The 18,871-nt window shown below is 37.0% G+C and overlaps 1 protein-coding gene across 10 annotated transcripts in view; it reads left to right on the top strand.

The window, feature by feature from the left end:
* Positions 1–18,871, top strand: part of CAPRIN2 (caprin family member 2) — a 45,575-nt gene that overhangs the window by 16,570 nt on the left and 10,134 nt on the right. For all 10 annotated transcript variants that reach the window (XM_058442019.1, XM_058442022.1, XM_058442017.1 and 7 more), the window contains 9 exons: positions 3,460–3,698; positions 4,990–5,072; positions 7,182–7,349; positions 8,408–8,451; positions 9,348–10,025; positions 12,529–12,651; positions 14,153–14,234; positions 15,294–15,349; positions 17,676–17,780. In XM_058442019.1, the coding sequence (XP_058298002.1) occupies positions 3,460–3,698; positions 4,990–5,072; positions 7,182–7,349; positions 8,408–8,451; positions 9,348–10,025; positions 12,529–12,651; positions 14,153–14,234; positions 15,294–15,349; positions 17,676–17,780 (1,578 nt within the window). The remainder of the gene's footprint in view (positions 1–3,459; positions 3,699–4,989; positions 5,073–7,181; positions 7,350–8,407; positions 8,452–9,347; positions 10,026–12,528; positions 12,652–14,152; positions 14,235–15,293; positions 15,350–17,675; positions 17,781–18,871) is intronic.

Raw genomic sequence — 18,871 nt, 5'->3', positions numbered from 1 at the left:
TTTAACTTCCTTATAGATACTGGATATTAGCTCTTTGTCAGATGCATAGTTTGCAAAGGTTTTCTCCCGTTCTGTAGGTTGTCTGTTTACTCTGTTGATGATTTCTTTTGCTGTATAAAAGCTCTTAAGTTTAATTAGATCTAACTTGCCAGTTTTTGCTTTTGTTGTGATTACTTTTGGCATATTTGTTATGAAATCTTTGCCAGTTCCTATATTCAGAATGGTATTTCCTAGGTTATCTTACAGGGTTTTTATAGTTTCGGGTTTTACATTTAAGTAAAAGGAACGTATTCAAAGTCATATGGCCAGTAAGTGGTAGAGCCAAGATATGGCCCTAGGTACCTTTTCCCTATACCATGAATATAATGTCTTACCTGTTTTTTTTTTTCTTTTGTCGCTGTAGTCTAGAGGTAGCTCCCAGCTCACCAAATTTTGTTAATATCCATGAAATTATTTTTAGTTGCCTGTGTTTGAGATTTACTTTCATTTTAGGTGACATGATGAAGTTCTTTGGAGGTTGCCTTACTGAATCAAGACCCTGAAAGGTGCTTGGCAGAACTTTTGAGGTTTTTTTTCCCCTGGTAATTTTTAGGCTCCTCTTTTAAGTTTTTCTTTTGTCAGACATGTTCTGTGATAGCCAGTTTTGCAGCTTGTGGAACATTTTCTTTTTTCCCTTCAAAGTAAATTTGGAAGTCCTTCTTTTCAACCTTGTCACATTCTGCTTTGTCCTCATGAGCTCTATCTCCTGGTAGGGATTCATCATTCTGAGTCTTGATTAAGAAAACCAATTTTATTGGCCGGGCGCAGTGGCTCACGCCTGTAATCCCAGCACTTTGGGAGGCCAAGGCGGGCGGATCATGAGGTCAGGAGATCCATACCATCCTGGCTAAGATGGTGAAACTCTGTCTCTACTAAAAATACAAAAAATTAGCTGGGCGTGGTGGCGGGCGCCTATAGTCTCAGCTACTCAGGAGGCTGAGACAGGAGAATGGCATGAACCCGGGAGACAGAGCTTGCAGTGGGCCGAGATTGTGCCACTGCACTCCAGGCTGGGCGACAGAGTGAGACTACGTCTCAAAAAAAAGAAAATCAATTTTATCATTCAGTACTACTGATTGAGAGTGGTTTCCTTTCCAAACTGGTCCTCAACTGGAAAAAGAGAACAATGTAACCCACTTTTCTAATTTTCATCTAAAGAAGGAGAAATTGGCTCTTGTCCATGGCTTTTCATGACACCTGATCATGATCTGGGAGACTTTCCTGATACTTGCTTTTATTCAACAAAAATTTGAGGCCCTGGTATTTGTCAGACTCTGTGCTGGGCATTAGTGAATATTGGTGAACAGTAGATGTAGTCCCTGTCATCATAGATGCAGATAAATAAAAAATAGCCAGGGATGGTGGCTTACATCTGTAACCCTAGCCCTTTGGGAGGAGGATGGAGGATTGCTTGAGTTCAGGAGTTCAAGACCAGCCTGGACAACATAGACCTCATCTCTATTAAAAAAAAAAAAATAGCCAGGCATGGTGGCACGTACCTGTGGTTCCAGCTATTCAGGAGGCTGAGGTGGGAGGATCACTTGAGCACAAGAGGTCGAAGCTGCAGTGAACCTTGATTGTGCCACTGCACCCCAGCCTGGATGGCATAATGATACTCTGTCTCAAAAACAAACAAAAAACCCAAAAATACTTTGATAGAGGAAGTTCGAGGTGGCATGAGCCCATATGACCACCCAGTCCTACCTGGGAGACTGGCCGAAGGTAAATCTGAGATAATCGTGTGGTATAATTGTCTGAAGATGCCCTGTGAATCAGTTGCTTTTCCCTAAACCATGAGAAACTCCAGTGTTTTGGAGAGCTAGGAATGCCACCTCCGTCCTCTTTTCTTCTCTCAAGCAAGATAAGAGAATCCTATAGTTTTGGTAAGTGTTATTGATGCAGTCTATACTGAGGTCTTGGAAGAAGCCTTACTGAGCCTTTCCCATCTGAGAAAATGTGCTTGCCCATGCAACCTTCAACCAGTCTATTTCTCATTCTCAAAATTTTATCTTCACTTACTATCTTTCTGTCCCTAGCAGTAGCACAGATCATATTTATTAAGTTGCTTCCACATCCCCTAGGAAGGGATTATGCCACAGTGAATCTTTTACATGAGGTTTTCCGCTCTAATTTTAATGTTAGGATTTATGAACATCTCTTTTACATAATTTAAAATATCAATGCTATATCAAAGTACTTTGACCCATCTATAGGAAAAATCTTAGTTGTTTTTTTTTTTTTTTTGTATTTTAATCTTCAAACCTTGTGAAATATCCAATATGACGGAAACATTACAATCAGAAAAACTATGGAGGGAAAAGACCTTTTAGGTTTCTTAATGGAAAGAGATAGTACTTTTTAGTTAAATGGCAAGTCCTTTCTGGGACCCATGAATATTATGTCAGACTTTAAGGTATTATAGTTCTAAGCTTTAGAGTAGATCTAGGGCTGCTCAGTCTATATACACAAATTGTTGGAGGGGAAACCTTTTTTTTGGGGGGACAGGATTTCACTCTGTTGCCTAGTCTGGAGTGTAGTGGCACTGTCACCGCTCACTGTACCCTTGACCTCCCGGGCTCAAGCAGCCTGTCTACCACAGCCTCCTGAGTAGCTGGAACTACAGACACACACCACCATGCCCAGCTAATTTTTGTATTTTTTGTAGAGATGGGGTTTTGCCATGTTGCCCAGGCTGGTCTTGAATTCCTGGGGTCAAATGATTCACCCTCCTCGACCTCCCAAAGGGCTGGGATTACAGGTGTGTATCACTGTGCCTGGCCTGAGGGAAAACTTAAGCTCCATTTATTTTCTGTATCTGTTTTGTCAGCTAAATATTGGAGGATATAGCTCCGTCCAGACTGACAGGGCAAATTATTATTTAAAAAATTTTAATTTTACTTCTGAAACAAAATAACGTTTGCTGTGGCTGGTTTTTGGCATTACACTTGGAAGACATTTTATGTCTGTTAGCTTTTCAATCCCTTATGCTTTAGCCAGTCTTCTTTGGTTCATTGAAAACTGACCATTTTAGTTTAAATATTTTTTCCCCTGGAATATGAAATTTAAAAAAATCCTAAAAGATCCAAAAAGGACTGATACACATACATTTGAAAGAGTAAAATGAATATGGACATCGATGATTGGTACTTCGCTACTCATCATGGTGATATTAGTGGTACTAGACATATCCCGGATTTGGGAGTCAGATATTTGACCCCTTTGGCTCTGGTTAACTGAGACAAACCAGTTTATTACTCAGTGACTTCTTTAGCTGAAGAAGGAGACAGACTAAACTGGTAGTTTGACAGTCATGAGATTTATCATCTAATCTCAGCTATTTGGGTTTAGACTGTAGAACACGTATTGCTAATATGGGATGGTAGAGAATTGTTACCCTTAATTAGCCATTTGTTTTAACAGCTACTAAAAGCGCAGAAGAAGGCCCAGAGAAGGGAGCACATGCTAAAACTTGAGGCTGAGAAGAAAAAGCTTCGAACTATACTTCAAGTTCAGTATGTATTGCAGAACTTGACCCAGGAACACGTACAAAAAGACTTCAGAGGGGGTTTGAATGGTGCAGTGTATTTGCCTTCAAAAGAACTTGACTACCTCATTAAGTTTTCAAAACTGACCTGCCCTGAAAGAAATGAAAGTCTGAGGTAAGCTAATGAAAAGATTTTCCTGAAATGAAACACTTGACACTTTAGCTTTTTAGGGGTGTGTGTGTGTGTGTGTGTGTGTGTGTGTGTGAGAGAGAGAGAGAAAGAGAGAGAGAGTGTGTGTGTGTGTGTGTGTGTGTGTGTGTGTGTTAGAGAGGGGGAGATAGAAATTAAGAAAGTATTACTTTGATTCAGTATGGAAACCTTGGCTGGCCCAGAGTCTGACAGGGTTGACGGATTGTCTGGAAGGAAAGTGAGTGTGAATGGTCTCATTAACATGCTTCTTCATTGTAATACTGATTTAAAAAAAAAGATGAGGTCTGAGCATCAAGTTTTAATCCTGTACAAGTATAATATTATATCTATTTCTAAAACTTTTAAAGTAATTTCCTCAGAGTTGCCTTCTTACTCCTGCTATACTTAAGTAGAGGTAAATAATATTTAACTTGGCTGGTGTCATTAAACTTTCAAAGTAACAATTATTTGGTGTTCTTATTATGCTGTGAATAACTAGTGATAAGTACATTTAATAGTTTAAAATACAAAACCTGCAAATTGGGGCTGTCTGATTTTTTTTTTTCCCTCACAGTGATCCATTGCTCTTTTTGTTTTGATGGAGTAAATCAGCTAGGGGACAGACGCTGTGCTCTTGCTTTGTTAGATGCAGGCTATTCCAGCTTCGTGTTTATTAGCCCTACTAAAGTAGAGTCAGATTTCAACGGTTACCAGAAATCAGTCTCTGATCAGAAAGAAGCCTAATAGAACTCTTAATTGCCTATATATAGCCATATATTTTTTAATTCTCATGCTGATAGTCTACTCCATCATCATCATCTATACATTGCTTCCTTCACTTTTGTGGGTTCAGGGAATGTAGCTTCATTTTAATATATGAAATGTAAGCAAAACGTAATTTGTTAAATAAGCTGCTTTCTTTAAAGTCAAATGCAGCTCTTAATATTTCCATTTCACTGTTCTTTTATGTAGGGCATACACCTGAACTAATGATACTGCATTGGCAGCTTTAAACTCTTTTTGGTCTATTGTTTAATAGTTTTATTTGGTAAAATCCATATTTTAGTTGTTTTAAGGAAAAATTCTTACATTTGAAATCCTTAAGCAGGCATTTAGTCATCTTGTATACATTTCAATTTTTTTATTTCCAAAGAGCAAAAAGACAATTAACATTTGAATGTCTTATCTGTTAATGGGTTATATTGCATAAATTGTGCTGCTCCATATATATGTACTTCTAAAGCCACTTTGTTCTGCTGCTGCTTTTCCTTGTCAGTGTTGAAGACCAGATGGAGCAGTCATCCTTGTACTTTTGGGACCTTTTGGAAGGTAGTGAGAAAGCAGTGGTAGGAACGACATGTGAGTTTTCTCTACTCTGGACTTATGCAGTAAATACTAAACTATGTCTAGAAGTTTAGTATGATATTGAGGGTCTAAACTGTGTCAGTCCATCAGAACTTACATGTCTGACAATACTATATTCATTGGGAGAATGATCCCTTTGTTTAGTTCTGTTAAAAGCAGCTATTGTATAACCCTAGTCACTAAAATGGAATTCAGGGAGAGTTTTGAAGTGGCAAGTCAATATGATTTGGAAATAGAGCGAAGTACTGGCTTCAACACTAGCTTGATCATTTTGGGGTTCAGTTTTCTATTCTGTTTGGTAGTACCTGTTCTATTTAAGAATCTTAAATTCATACATTGTTAATATCAAGGCTTATCTACCAGATCAGCCTAAGAATATATGAATGGTTTTATAGTCTATTGAAACATTGTTGTCTATTGATCTGGAAGTGGTCTGTGGAAAGAGAGTTCTTTTGGCTTGCCAAATAGACTTTGGCCAAATGACCAAATACAAATGATTGGACATGAAGTACATAGCTTTGTGTACTAGCTTAGAGTAATGAAAACTCGCTAGAAGGTAGTAAATATTTTTGTTACCAGTGATTGCTTCCTTTTTAAAAAAATATCGAAGTGTCTATAACTATCTTAAGATTTCTAAGTTTGTTCAAGCTTAAATCAAAATTAAAAATTTATTTCTTGGTTAGAATGCAAAATGAGTTTAGAAAATAGTTTGGCAGTATTTTAATAAAATGAAGCATACACTTATAACACTAAGCAATTAGTCTTCTAGCTAAGATAAATGAAGACGTGTTCATGTAAGTACTTGTACATGAATGTTCATATTAGCTTTATTCAGCTGATAAATTGATAAAATGTGGTATACCCATACAGTGGAATCTACTCACCAATAAAAAAGGGATGGAACTATTGATACATGTAACAACATGGATGAATCTCAAAATAATTATGCTGAGTGAAAGAAGCCAGACATAAAATGAGTACATATTGTATGATTTCATTTATATGAAATTCTAGAAAAGACATAATGGGATGATAGTGGGTTATTGGTTTTCAGGGGGTCAGGGGAGGATGATTAATTGCAAAAGGGGTAGTAAGGAATTTTTTGGGTTGATGAAAATCGTCTATATCATGGTTCTGGTGGTAACACAACTGAATATCCGTTAAAACTGTACAGTTAAGATAGGAGAATTTTGCCTGTAAATTATATCTGAAAGCTGATTTTTTTTAAAAGACAAAGTCTGTCATAGTACTCCTATGAAAGGAATAATAGACTCAAAATCTATGTCATAGTACTGTGAAAGGAATAATAGACTCAGATGAAGTACGGAAACTCTGCTTAGTTTGGGATTATGTTTTTAATGGATTTTTAAAATAAAATGACTTTAGACCTATTTGTAGTGTAGTGACTTCAGCATCATTTTAAGGTTTTTCTTGATCATCAAATGGTCAGGTGGTAGGAATGACAAACAGCATAACTCGAGTAAAATCTTAATGATGGAATTTTGTAGTTTAAAAATACTTCAGAGTTTGTAAAAGATAGGGTTTTCTAAAATAGATTAATAATATTAGTAATCTAATAGAGATTGTCCAATATAGGATTTTCTAACCCGATCTTTTTGAGGAACTGACTTTTACTTCTCTAAAGCCATAATTACTTGGGGAAGATAGAATGGTTGCTAGTTGTGATGTCTTGGGAGCAGATAGGAAAAATGACTTATTTCTCATCTCAGGGAATATATGTGTGCTTTTGTGACATATTTGATTAGGGTCTCTGATTTTTAGTCATTTTTCAAATGGTGGAAATGGAGGTCCAGAGAAACTTAAGTGACTTGCTGAACTTTTGAGATTCTGATCTCATTAAAATTCATATTGATTCAGCATAAAATAAAGATGGACTGCATATTTACTTTTCATGGTACTGACAAGTTCTCCAGTCAGTACCATGAAAATGTAAACTGTTGTAAACTATTGTAACGATGTACTATGTACATCAATGTAAACTATTGTAACAATGTACTACAACTAGGATAAAATTAGGATTTCTATTCCCAGTAATTTTCAGTTAGGTCATGTGACAACTAAGTCTTAATCACTCTTTCTTAGACAAACACTTGAAAGATCTACTGTCTAAATTGCTGAACTCAGGCTATTTTGAAAGTATCCCAGTTCCCAAAAATGCCAAGGAAAAGGAAGTACCACTGGAGGAAGAAATGCTAATACAATCAGAGAAAAAAACACAATTATCGAAGACTGAATCTGTCAAAGAGTCAGGTTTGTTGTGACCTCTGAAAATCCTTATAGTGGTTGCATTTTTTAATACCCCAAATGAGTCACATATTGTGCAGTGATTGCCTTATTTTAATTTGTTAGGTTCTACATGCATGGAAATCTTTACTTACCGCAGGATAAACCTAGGTTTATAAAACATCTCTAGGCTTTATCACCATGATTTACTGAGTGAACCTTATTGAAATATTAGTTTGTACTTTGTCCCAAAAGAATACATTGGTTAAAAGGAGGCATTTATGGAATTTGAATAAACTTCTCTGTTAAACGGCTAGTAGGATAATTCTATTTAAAATTGTTTACAATGGAAGTTATAGTAGAAACCAGTACTGTAGTAGAATGAGGATGTAATTAACCTAAGGTGGAAATACCGATTCAGGCGAAAAAAGTGCTAAAGTCAGTAAAGAAAATATACTTTTAAAATTACCATTTGCCTGGGGAAGAAATATTTTGAGCAAATGGCACTTCTGCTTTTGTTTGCCGAAGCTGGATTTATTAAAGAAATATCTCTTCTAAGGAGGTAGTCCAGGCAGAGTTCTGGTAGCCATAAGCAAGAGTCAAACCATTTTCCATGTTTATTTCCCCTTAGTTCTTAATACTAAGTGCAGGGCTTAAGTATCTCCACTCTCTTATCCCCTCCTAACCTTAAACTGGCTTGTAAGAGGTTTTTAAGGGCTCTATGTCAAGCTGAGATGACCAATTTTTACCCCATGGGACATGAGCTATAATGCTAACTTGAAAAAAGCTGTGTTTTAGGATAAGAAGAAATAGTCTTATTTTCAATCAGATACCAGTTTTAAACTGAAACTTGACTTTTGTAAAGTGTCTTACATAAGGAGAACTACTAGTTTGAACTAGCCTCAGACCACATGCTTTGGACTAACAAGCAATAGAATTCCTCTTGCCATCAATATACTTGATTGTATTACCCTTTTTCTGTTACGAGTCTTCTGAAATATGTTGCTAGAATGAATTATAGTTGTAATCTGTCTAAAAACTTACAGTTCACCTAGTATTTATTCAAATTCTTTTTATCATCCCAGAGTCTCTAATGGAATTTGCCCAGCCAGAGATACAACCACAAGAGGTAAGATACTGAAAGACAATTTGCTGATGTTGATTTTTCAGCCTTTTGCATAGGGTTGTGGTTGGAAGCTAAGGCTCTGGAGCCAGACTGCCCAAGCTTGAACCCTGGTTCTGCAGTTTACTAGCTTAGGGACTTTGGGCAAGAAATCTGGTCCAGCTGTGTCTGTTATCCTCATATATAAAATAGAGATAGTGATAATGACTACTTCATGGGGTTATTGTGAGGATTAAAGAGGTTGATCTAAATTCTAAATTACTTAGAATTTGGCCTGCCACACTAACTGCCCAAATGATATCTATTTTTGGCTGCTATGTTAGAGGAACTTTAAGATGCGCAAGACTTTGCTCTCTCCAGAATTTACTCACATTGGTAGCAGAAAGGGGTATTTGTTCTCTTTCTGAAGTGACATTGAAATTCATGGGAAGCTGAAAAGAACGGGAGATTCAAAAACAGTGTAATCGATGTATAAAGGAAATAAAGAAAACACTGGTAACTTAGGAAATGTCAGGTTTAAGGTTACATAATTTAACTTTAAAGTTGAGCTATCTTCTGCCTTTTAATGTTTGAGGGAGTCAACTGGGGAGAAGGGTCCTAAGGCTGGCAAAGGCGGAACAGCCTTGGTAGAAGAATCCGAATCAAGCAATTCTTAGCAGTCTTAGGCAAGTCCAACAGAAGTTGCTACTTTTGAAGTATCGAAGTCTGTATTTCTGTTAATTGAGGAAAAAGGAATGGACAGAAAAGTAGGAAAGTAGGAAAGTCTTTTCAAGTAGAATAAGGACAGAAATTTCATATTAGTGCAACAACTTAGATCAAAGGAGATAGCAATACTAACAGAGTTGAATATTCCCTTCAAGGTCTTCTGTGAATTTTGTGACTTAAGTGCATTGTTTATCTAGTTTCTTAACAGACGCTATATGACAGAAGTAGATTATTCAAACAAACAAGGCGAAGAGCAACCTTGGGAAGCAGATTATGCTAGAAAACCAAATCTCCCAAAACGTTGGGATATGCTTACTGAACCAGATGGTCAAGAGAAGAAACAGGAATCCTTTAAATCCTGGGAGTCTTCTGGTAAGCACCAGGAGGTATCCAAGGCTGCAGTTTCTTTAGAACAGAGGAAACAAGACACCTCAAAACTCAGGTCTACTCTGCCGGAAGAGCAGAAGAAGCAGGAGATCTCCAAATCCAAGCCATCTCCTAGCCAGTGGAAGCAAGAAACGCCTAAATCCAAAGCAGGGTATGTTCAAGAGGAACAAAAGAAACAGGAGACACCAAAGCTGTGGCCAGTTCAGCTGCAGAAAGAACAAGATCCAAAGAAGCAAACTCCAAAGTCTTGGACACCTTCTGTGCAGAGCGAACAGAACACCACCAAGTCATGGACCACTCCCATGTGTGAAGAACAGGATTCAAAACAGCCAGAGACTCCAAAATCCTGGGAAAACAATGTTGAGAGTCAAAAACACTCTTTAACATCACAGTCACAGATTTCTCCAAAGTCCTGGGGAGTAGCTACAGCAAGCCTCATACCAAATGACCAGCTCCTGCCCAGGAAGTTGAACACAGAACCCAAAGATGTGAGTTGATCTGTATCATTCTGCTTCTGTCAGTGTAGGCATAAGGTGTTGTGGTAATGACTTTTTAGTTCTTTTTTTGAGATGGAGAAACACTCTGTCACCCAGGCTGGAGTGCAGTGGCACGATCTCTGCTCACTGTAACCTCCGCCTCCTGGATTCAAGCGATTCTCCTGCCTCAGCCTCCTGAGTAGCTGGGACTACAGGTGCGTGCCACCATGCCTGGCTAATTTTTTGTATTTTTAGTAGAGACGGGGTTTCACCGTGTTAGCCAGGATGGCCTGGATCTCCTGATCTCATGATCCACCCGCCTCGGCCTCCCAAAGTGCTGAGATTACAGGCGTGAGCCATTGTGCCTGGCCTTAGTTCTCTTCAAAACCCATGTGAAGTTAATGTATAAAATATTTCACCCTCTTTAGTGGGTAGATTTATTGTTTTCCCTTCAAAACTGGGAGTTCATCTAGTCTGTCTGAGCCTAATCTGAGATGAAATTTCTGCAATTATAAAATGTTGTTTTAATGCCAGATTTTAACAATATAACATGATATGAAAATAGTAAATAGTTTAGCTAAGACCATAATGTGAACAAGTGAGTAATGTAAATGCTTGACACAGGATGGGAGATACTGTATTTCATTTGTTGTCATTTACCTGCTATACGAATAACTTTTTCTGACAAGTTGTATTTTTCTATATTCTCTTGCTTCTCTTCTACTCATTTATGGTCACTCAGTTTAGCTCAGGTCTTTATGAAGAAGGTTTATGGTGGTTGCAGATATTTCAATATTGGGGGAAGGATTTGAATTAGTTCTCTACTTCCATTTCAAAATGAGAATTTTTCCAAAGATAGGAAAACTGTTGGCATTAAATATTTTGTAGTTAGGTTTTGGAGTACAAGATTCAGTTAAAATATGAGGCCACATTCTTTAAGGATTAATAACCTATTTCAGGTAGATAACACTTACATTGAATAATTCTTGGGTACAGTGCTATGTTAGGGTTGCCTACTATTTATAATGCAAACTTGTTACCACCTCATTTGCTGAGATATGTGAACTTGTGCTTCCAGTGTTCTCTATCTCTGTGGAGTAGTCTTCCTTGCACATTTGTGCCATTTTAGCTAAAGGCTTTCTGATAAACCATTGGCCCTCTAATATAATGTGAAAAACATTTTGCTTGGGGAAAGCAAAGCATTGCATTTTATAAGTAAATTACCCTTGGCTTAATTGTGTTGTATGGGAACAAAATTTTAGAGTTATTTGGCTATTTTGCTCTCCTTTCTCTCTCTTTCCAAGTTGCTAATATTAATTTTAGCTTCTTCCTGACCCTACAGAAGATTGTCAGCTTTATTAACCAAATATCATACAACAGTAACTGTAATATAACTATTTTGAAAAACATATTTAAAAACCCAATTTATATCTGAAAGCTGCTTTTCAAAACCTGGTTTAAAATTCCAGTAGGTGTAGCAATGCAGAACCTTTATCATACCAGAATATTATCATGCTATTTGATGAATTGCATTTAAAATCAGGGTTACATATTTGGAAACGTCAAAACGTATTTAATTTGCTTTTGTGGCACAGATAGCATTATATTGAAGTTGTAGGGTTTTTCAGTTACTGAGAGGAGAGTATACTTCTATGTGTAATATAGTATTTTTCTGTCATTCTTGGAATCTGAGCTGTCTAGAATATTGACTAAGTACAGCCAAGTGCAGAATAGAGTTCAAAGCCAAAAGACTAGATAACATGAAATTAATCACTAATGTTCATACCTTCCTCCTAAAAGAGTCCCATATGTATTCACTTCTGGTCTCTTAACTCTTACTTTATCTGGTACCTTTGACAAGCTTAGCTGTGTGTCTTCTTTGAGATTTAGAAGGTGGAGAAGAGGAGCTAGTGGAGACTGGCATGTTGACAGCTATAAAAAGTAACTGTAAATTGGTCTAATTCAAGATGTGCAGCTATTTTAAGCAATTTAGGATGAATATCAGCTCCCAAGAGTGTACTTACTTTATAACAAAATATAGTGTATCCCCCTCAATTTTAGGGTGTGTGTATGTATGTACTTACATGTGTATTTACATTTTGATTTCTGAAATCAGATACATCTTAAAAATGGGATGTACATTTAATGTGGTAGTAGTAATTTTTGCCCTGGAAAAAAAATCATTGGTATGTCTCATTGTCAGTGGCATCTTATCCTAGAGGACATATGGTAACTCATGTCCATAATGAAAACACTCTTAACAAGGAAGTTCTGCTGGATCTTCCCTTTAAGAGGAATATTTTGTGTTTTAGAAAGAGTTCCATGAAAATTGTGAAGGGGAAAAATCTGTTTAAAGTTTGCTTATTTAGAAAAGGTATTTATGAGAAAATTCTTTACCTGTGATAAATGAACATTGCTGTTTTTTCTTTTCCTCTAAGATGTAGTGATAAGCTGTTTCCTAGTTAGGCTCTTGAATTTGAATTTCACTCTTACACATTATGGGTTTATCTTGTAGGTGCCTAAGCCTATGCATCAGCCTGTAGGATCTTCCTCTACCCTTCCGAAGGATCCAGTATTGAGGAAAGAAAAACTGCAGGATCTGATGACTCAGATTCAAGGAACTTGTAACTTTATGCAAGTATGAGTCATTTACAAAATCTTAAATGATATTCATGGGGGTTCTGATTGGAAACATTACAGTGAAATTATTAAGAGCATAGATTATTCTGTCAAGTCCTGGCTCTGCTGCCTCCTAGCTCTCCTAGCCTGGAGTTCAGGCAAATTACTTGATTCTGCCTCAGTTTCTTTATTTGAAAAATGAGGATTATTGTTCCTACTTCCTAAGTTTGTTAGAACAAAAAAAAAATGAATTAAGCATGTGAAAAGCTTAACTTGCTCAAGTATCATTACTGCTATAGATGATCAGTACTGAGAACTGTGAGAACCTACTCTGTGCCTGGTATTGTTAGATACCATTATAGTACAGATACAGAAAATAAGACATTCATTGCCTTCGAGGAATTTATATTCCAGCTGTAGAAGATTGTAAATTTATGTTAAATCAATAGTTAAATGATAAATTGTGTTATACAATATGTTTAAGTTGTGAGATACAGACACAGAATTTGAGAATGGTATGAGATTACTGAGGGCTAAAGTAGTCAAATAAGTATTTTTGTTTAGTAAAAGATCCTGAGCCTGGAATATTGGCCTGGGTTTAAATTCTGTTACTTACCAGCTGTTTATTTAACCTCCAACACTTATTTGCAAAATGTAGGAATTGCCTATACCATCAGATTAGTTGAAGATGTAAGAACTAAAATGCTCCCTGCAAATGTGTAGCTTAAGTATGCAAAATACTGGAAACTTTTCTGGAAGAACCGAGATAGGCAGATAGAAGGGAGTGATTTCTCATCATGAAAGTGTTTTAACAGCATGAGCTAGTAAATGATTGAGATAAATAGATGCTCTTTGGTTGGGTGTAATAAAAATAGGGGTTCTGATTAGACTAGGATTGATGGCTATATTTAGGACCTTAGTAAGGTCAAGAGTTTCTTTTCTGACTTAGGCCTTAGATTTTAGTATTGTAGGCTTTTTGTTTTTTGTTTAAAGACAGGGTCTCACGCTGCTGGCTGAGGCTGGGGTGCAGTGGTGTGGTCAAAGCTCACTGTAGCCTCGAACTCCTGGGCTCAAGCGATTCTCTTGTCTCAGCCTCCTGAGCATCTGGGACTGCAGGCACATACCACCATGCCTAGCTAAAATTTTTAGTAGCAACAAGGTCTCGCTTTTTTGCCCATGCTGGTCTCGAACTCCTGAGCTCAAGCGATCCTTCTACCTCAGCCTCCCAGAGTGCTGGGGTTACAGGTGTGAGCCACTGCGCATGGCCTGTTCTTGTGGTTTTAGCACTCTACACAGCCTTAAGTTATGGCAGTTACTTTAGATTTTATTTTTAATTCTTAATTTCTTTTTCTATGGAGACTAGTTTTGGCATCTTGAGATAGTGATTAGCTAGATACCTATAGCTTTAGCTAGATATGTGTAGCTAATAGACTATAGGCAGCATCATGAATAATTTAATGGTAATAGCTTTTAAATGAGTAATCTCTGTTTCTACTCTTTATTTAAAATCGTATCTTTAGGAGTCTGTTCTGGACTTTGACAAACCTTCAAGTGCAATTCCAACGTCACAACCGCCTTCAGCTACTCCAGGTAGCCCCGTAGGTGTGTAATCATTCTAAAGACTTGGAGCAAACGTCTTGAGCTAACAGCTGTTTGTTGTTGTTGTTGTCTTTTCAAATGATTTTATTTTAGATGTCCTAATATGTTGGTGTATTAATTTATTCTAACTGTATCCATCTGTTAGCAGTTATATGTGGGTAAATTACCATTAGGACATTAGTGTACTTAACTGACTTGTTTTCATTTTTTGGAGAAAGGCTCTGGATGGGTGAATGGAAATACTCAATAGATGTTTTTGTAATTTATGTTGTTGTTGGAGTGAATTCTGACTAGAACTTGATTGACTCCTTTGGACTCTAAATCTAGTGTTGAGGCTTTTGGGTCTTAACTGCGGATGTGATTACCACAATGAAGTGTAGAACAGCGATTAGCACGGTAACTAACAAAAGAGCCTGCATTCGAATCTGGTCCGATGCTTCAAAGCTTAGGCTTTTTGCCCCACATTTGTTTCTCTCCAGAGAGGAGTGACATAAAGCTAGTCCAGCTTTAGTGAGCAGTATACACCAGCTTGAAGATTGGTGTAGCAATTCCTGGGTGAAGTAAGAGTAAATAGAGAGTAATTAATAAAAGTGATGGATATTAACAAGAAGAAACAAAACAAACTATATAATTGAAAAGTATGTTAATATATATAATCAGAAAAAAACTGAACAGATGATCCAGATAAGATTGACTTTGAAATTTGTGAAACTTAAGTTTATCAGTTAATTACTATGCATAGTAGCCCGGGTCTTACCTTCCCGGGTCACTATTATCAGTTATTTTTAAATGTCTTAGTTCTTTTCTTTTGGAAGTCTTGAAATGCTACTTTTGCCCATTTAACCTTAAGGCATCACTCTGTGTCACCGATGGAACTAGTATTTTCTATTCTTCTACAGTTCTCTCTTTTTAAAACTCTAATAGAAAGTGCATGATGAACTTGAGACCTAGTCCTTCCAGCTAATGCCTTTTTTGTGAAGTGTAAACTTTAGTTTCCTCCTAGTTGATATGCGTAAGCTTTTGTCTTCCCTCAGTAATTACTGTTTATTTTACACCTTGCAGCATCTAAAGAACAAAATCTGTCCAGTCAAAGTGATTTTCTTCAAGAGCCGTTACAGGTAACTTTCCAAATTAATCTTTTATTCTTTGCTACTCAAGAAAGAAGCTCTTGCTTTGGAAAGAATAATCAGACTTACTGATTCTTATGTACCTAATGAAATTATTAAAAGTGTTCTAAGCATATCTACTTTTGTAGATTAAATACAACTTGTCCTAAAATGATTCCCTGATGACTGTGCTGAAAACATATAATACAGATTTCCTGACTTTAGTAAAGAGAAAGCAAGCCTTAAGAAATCAGAGGGTACCTTGTCTAAGAATATTATGTTCTCTTGAGCTACTTAAGTGGTTTAGTTTATTAACGTAGTAAAGTGTCTGAAGAAATAAATTAATTTTTGTTGTTGTTGTTGTTTTATTGAGACAGAGTCTTGCTCTGTCACCCAGGCTGGAGTGCAGTAGCATGATCTCGGCTCACTGCAATGTCTGCCTCACGGGTTCGAGCAGTTCTCTGTCTCAGCCTCCCGAGTAGCTGACATTACAGGCGCCCGCCACCACACCTGCCTAATTTTTTTGTATTTTTAGTAGAGACAGGGTTTCACCATCTTGGCCAGGCTGGTCTTGAACTCCTGACTTTGTGTTCCACCCGCCTCAGCCTCCCAAAGTGCTGGGATTACAGGTGTGAGCCACTGTACTCAGCCTTAATTTTCAAACCATATTTGTTGAGCAGAGTATATTGGGGTTTTTCCTACTTTCCTCCAATTCACTCACTGCTTTTACTAAAGCAGTTACATTTTCTGTTCTAGCCGTTTAGGGTTCTGCATAAGGCTTTCAATTGACAGGTTAAATTTTTTGAAAAGCACTGGTCTAGTTTAGTAGTTCTCTGGTGGAGGCTGTGGGATGGCTGCATCGGAAGCCCCTGGTCACTTTAATAAAGTATACATTTCTAGATAAGACCTTAGACCTGTTGGAGCAGAATTTTCTAGGGTGTTGCCTATATTTTTAAAAGCTTCCTGAATGAATCTTCATACCCATTTTTTGGAACATTGGTTTCAAATATCATGTTTATTCACCAATAACCCACCTCCAACTGGTCTACTTAAAAAGCACTAATTTGGAAGCAGGAACTGCCATCACTTCTAAATAAATACTAATGTAAATGTCTTTGTTATTAAATGAACCTTTTAACTGAAATCGAAGCCATTAACTATCGAGTGGCCTAAGATGCCTTAACTTAGCATCTGTGAATCTTCCCTTAGCAACAGAGTTAGTTATTTCCCCACAACAGCCAGTTCTTCTTTTCTTGGGCGCTTGTCTCATTACTTTAATGACAGAGCCAGAAGAAAGACCTAGTTTTAGAAACACTTTAATCTTATAATGGTTCTAATATTTTGGCCAGATCTAAGTTATGCCTATTTACTTGGGTAATACAAAATGTTCTAAAGGATTTCAAATGTTTTTTTCCATAAGATCTTAAAACTCAATCCCCAGTCTCCTTCCTAAAAAGCAACATATCATAATGCCTCCTTCAAGAAGGTCACTGAAACATAATTTATCTGTTTTATAACCCTTCATTAGTTTCCAGTTCACCTATTTTATTACCTGGGCTTCTGAGAACCACATAGAAGCACTTATCTAAAAGGAGTGGATTCACTGACACTTTAGATCTTGCTATTGCCCGATTTTTATGGGTGTCTCTCTGCTGTATTTGAATACCTGCTGTGCGATAGAATTCTTTCCCAACCACTCTTTTCATTTTCTGTTGATTACAGTTGTCACAACTTTTTTTCCTAATGTGCTTTCTCCCAATTTTTATTTTACATATGCTATCAGCTTTGATTTTTCACTAGAATTTTTGGTGCCATTCTGATTTATGTAGAGCTTATTCTTCCTATTTATATTTCAGCCTGCCTCTTTAGGATGCTGGTAGCACTTAGAATGAAAGCACAGTTACTATGATCTCTGGCAGAGCTGTGCCTACAGTGTTAAATGTACCCAGAGCTCACCTTCCTGTGAATGCTATCTACTACGGGGCCAAGAATCAGTGAACAGGGGATGAGATGTGTAGTTTTGGTGACCAGGCCCGGAAAGGCAGTGTAGCATGCTCCTTGAGTTTGAATCTCAGCTCTACCACTTAATTGTAGTAAGATCTTGGGCAAATGTCTTAACCTTTCTTTGCCACTGCTTAATTGTCAATAAAATGAGAATAGTACCTACCTCACAGATTACTGTTAGGATTAAATATATTAACATGTATAAAGTGTTTAGCAGAGTGCTTGACACATGTGCGTGTTCAGTAAGAGTAACATATTAGAAAGGCCAGGGCCCAAGAAATATAAAGTGAACAAAATGTGCCTTTTACAATATTTTGTATTTTCCTGTGTCTAGGCTACTTCTTCTCCAGTTACTTGTAGCTCAAATGCTTGCTTGGTTACTACTGATCAGGCTTCTTCTGGATCTGAAACAGAGTTTATGACCTCAGAGACTCCTGAGGTAAAAGACCAATTGTCTTAATTTCTTTTGTGTCTTAAAGAATAGCAGAACCAGTTTATCTTATGAATTACAGGCATGATTAGTTGAATGATGTAACATTTATACTTTATTAATGTATTGCTTTCTATAGATATTGTGATCTTGGAACTTATACAGGTAACTTTATTGTAGCTTTGCCATATAAATAGATTTAATATGGTATTGCCTTATCTAGTGCAATAAATGTCCATTTTTGATCTAAAAAAATGAAAAGTGTAGGTAGCATTAAGTCAAGTTTCTCACTATATTTATACTGAAGGACTTTTAGGAGAAAAGTCTCTTATTTGTATAACTGAAAGCTCAGTAACTTTATATTATTAATATTAGCACTTACTGAGTTGGAATGAGTTACAATCTTGTTTTGGCTAACTTTGTCAAAAATATTTTGGGTCAGGTGCAGTGGCTCACGCCTGCAATCCCAGCACTTTGGGAGGCCGAGGCAGGTGGATCACTTGAGGTCAGGAGTTCAAGACCAGCCTGGCCAACATGGTGAAGCCCCATCTCTACTAAAAATACAAAAATTAGCTGGGTGCGGTGGCGCATGCCTCTAGTCCCAGGTACTCAGGAGGCTGAGGCCAGAGAATCGCTTGAATCCAGGAGGTGGAGGTTGCAGAGATTGTGCCACTGCACTTCAGCCTGGGTGACAAAGTGATACTCTATCTCAAAAAAAAAAAAAAAAAAAAGCATTTTAACAGTATTAAGTTTGTGCTTTCAATTTCAATTCTAAGTTATAGTTTTTACTAAGTTTGAGTAAATCCTTGAGATGGACATAGTAGGATGAATTTTGAGGGGTAATTTGGCAACCATCAGGTATTTTTTGTTAACTATTATACAAGAATATGTATTCATTATAGAATATAAGAAAATATAGATAATTCTTAGTTTTTATGGTGCTGACTTGATCTGAATTTAAATTATCTTATTCCTCATTTTAAGAAGAGGAAGAAGTGATTGTTACCAAGTAACTCACAGCTGTCTGCTTCACAATCTAGTTGAGATTGGTTTTTGGTATTTTTTTTAAGCCTTTGGATTTATAATCTGTTATGTCAAGA

This window comes from Hylobates moloch, unplaced genomic scaffold, assembly GCF_009828535.3.
Source record: "Hylobates moloch isolate HMO894 unplaced genomic scaffold, HMol_V3 SCAFFOLD_8, whole genome shotgun sequence".
NCBI lineage: Eukaryota > Metazoa > Chordata > Mammalia > Primates > Hylobatidae > Hylobates > Hylobates moloch.
Note: the sequence above shows the minus strand (reverse complement) of the source record. Positions and strands in the feature narration are given on the sequence as shown.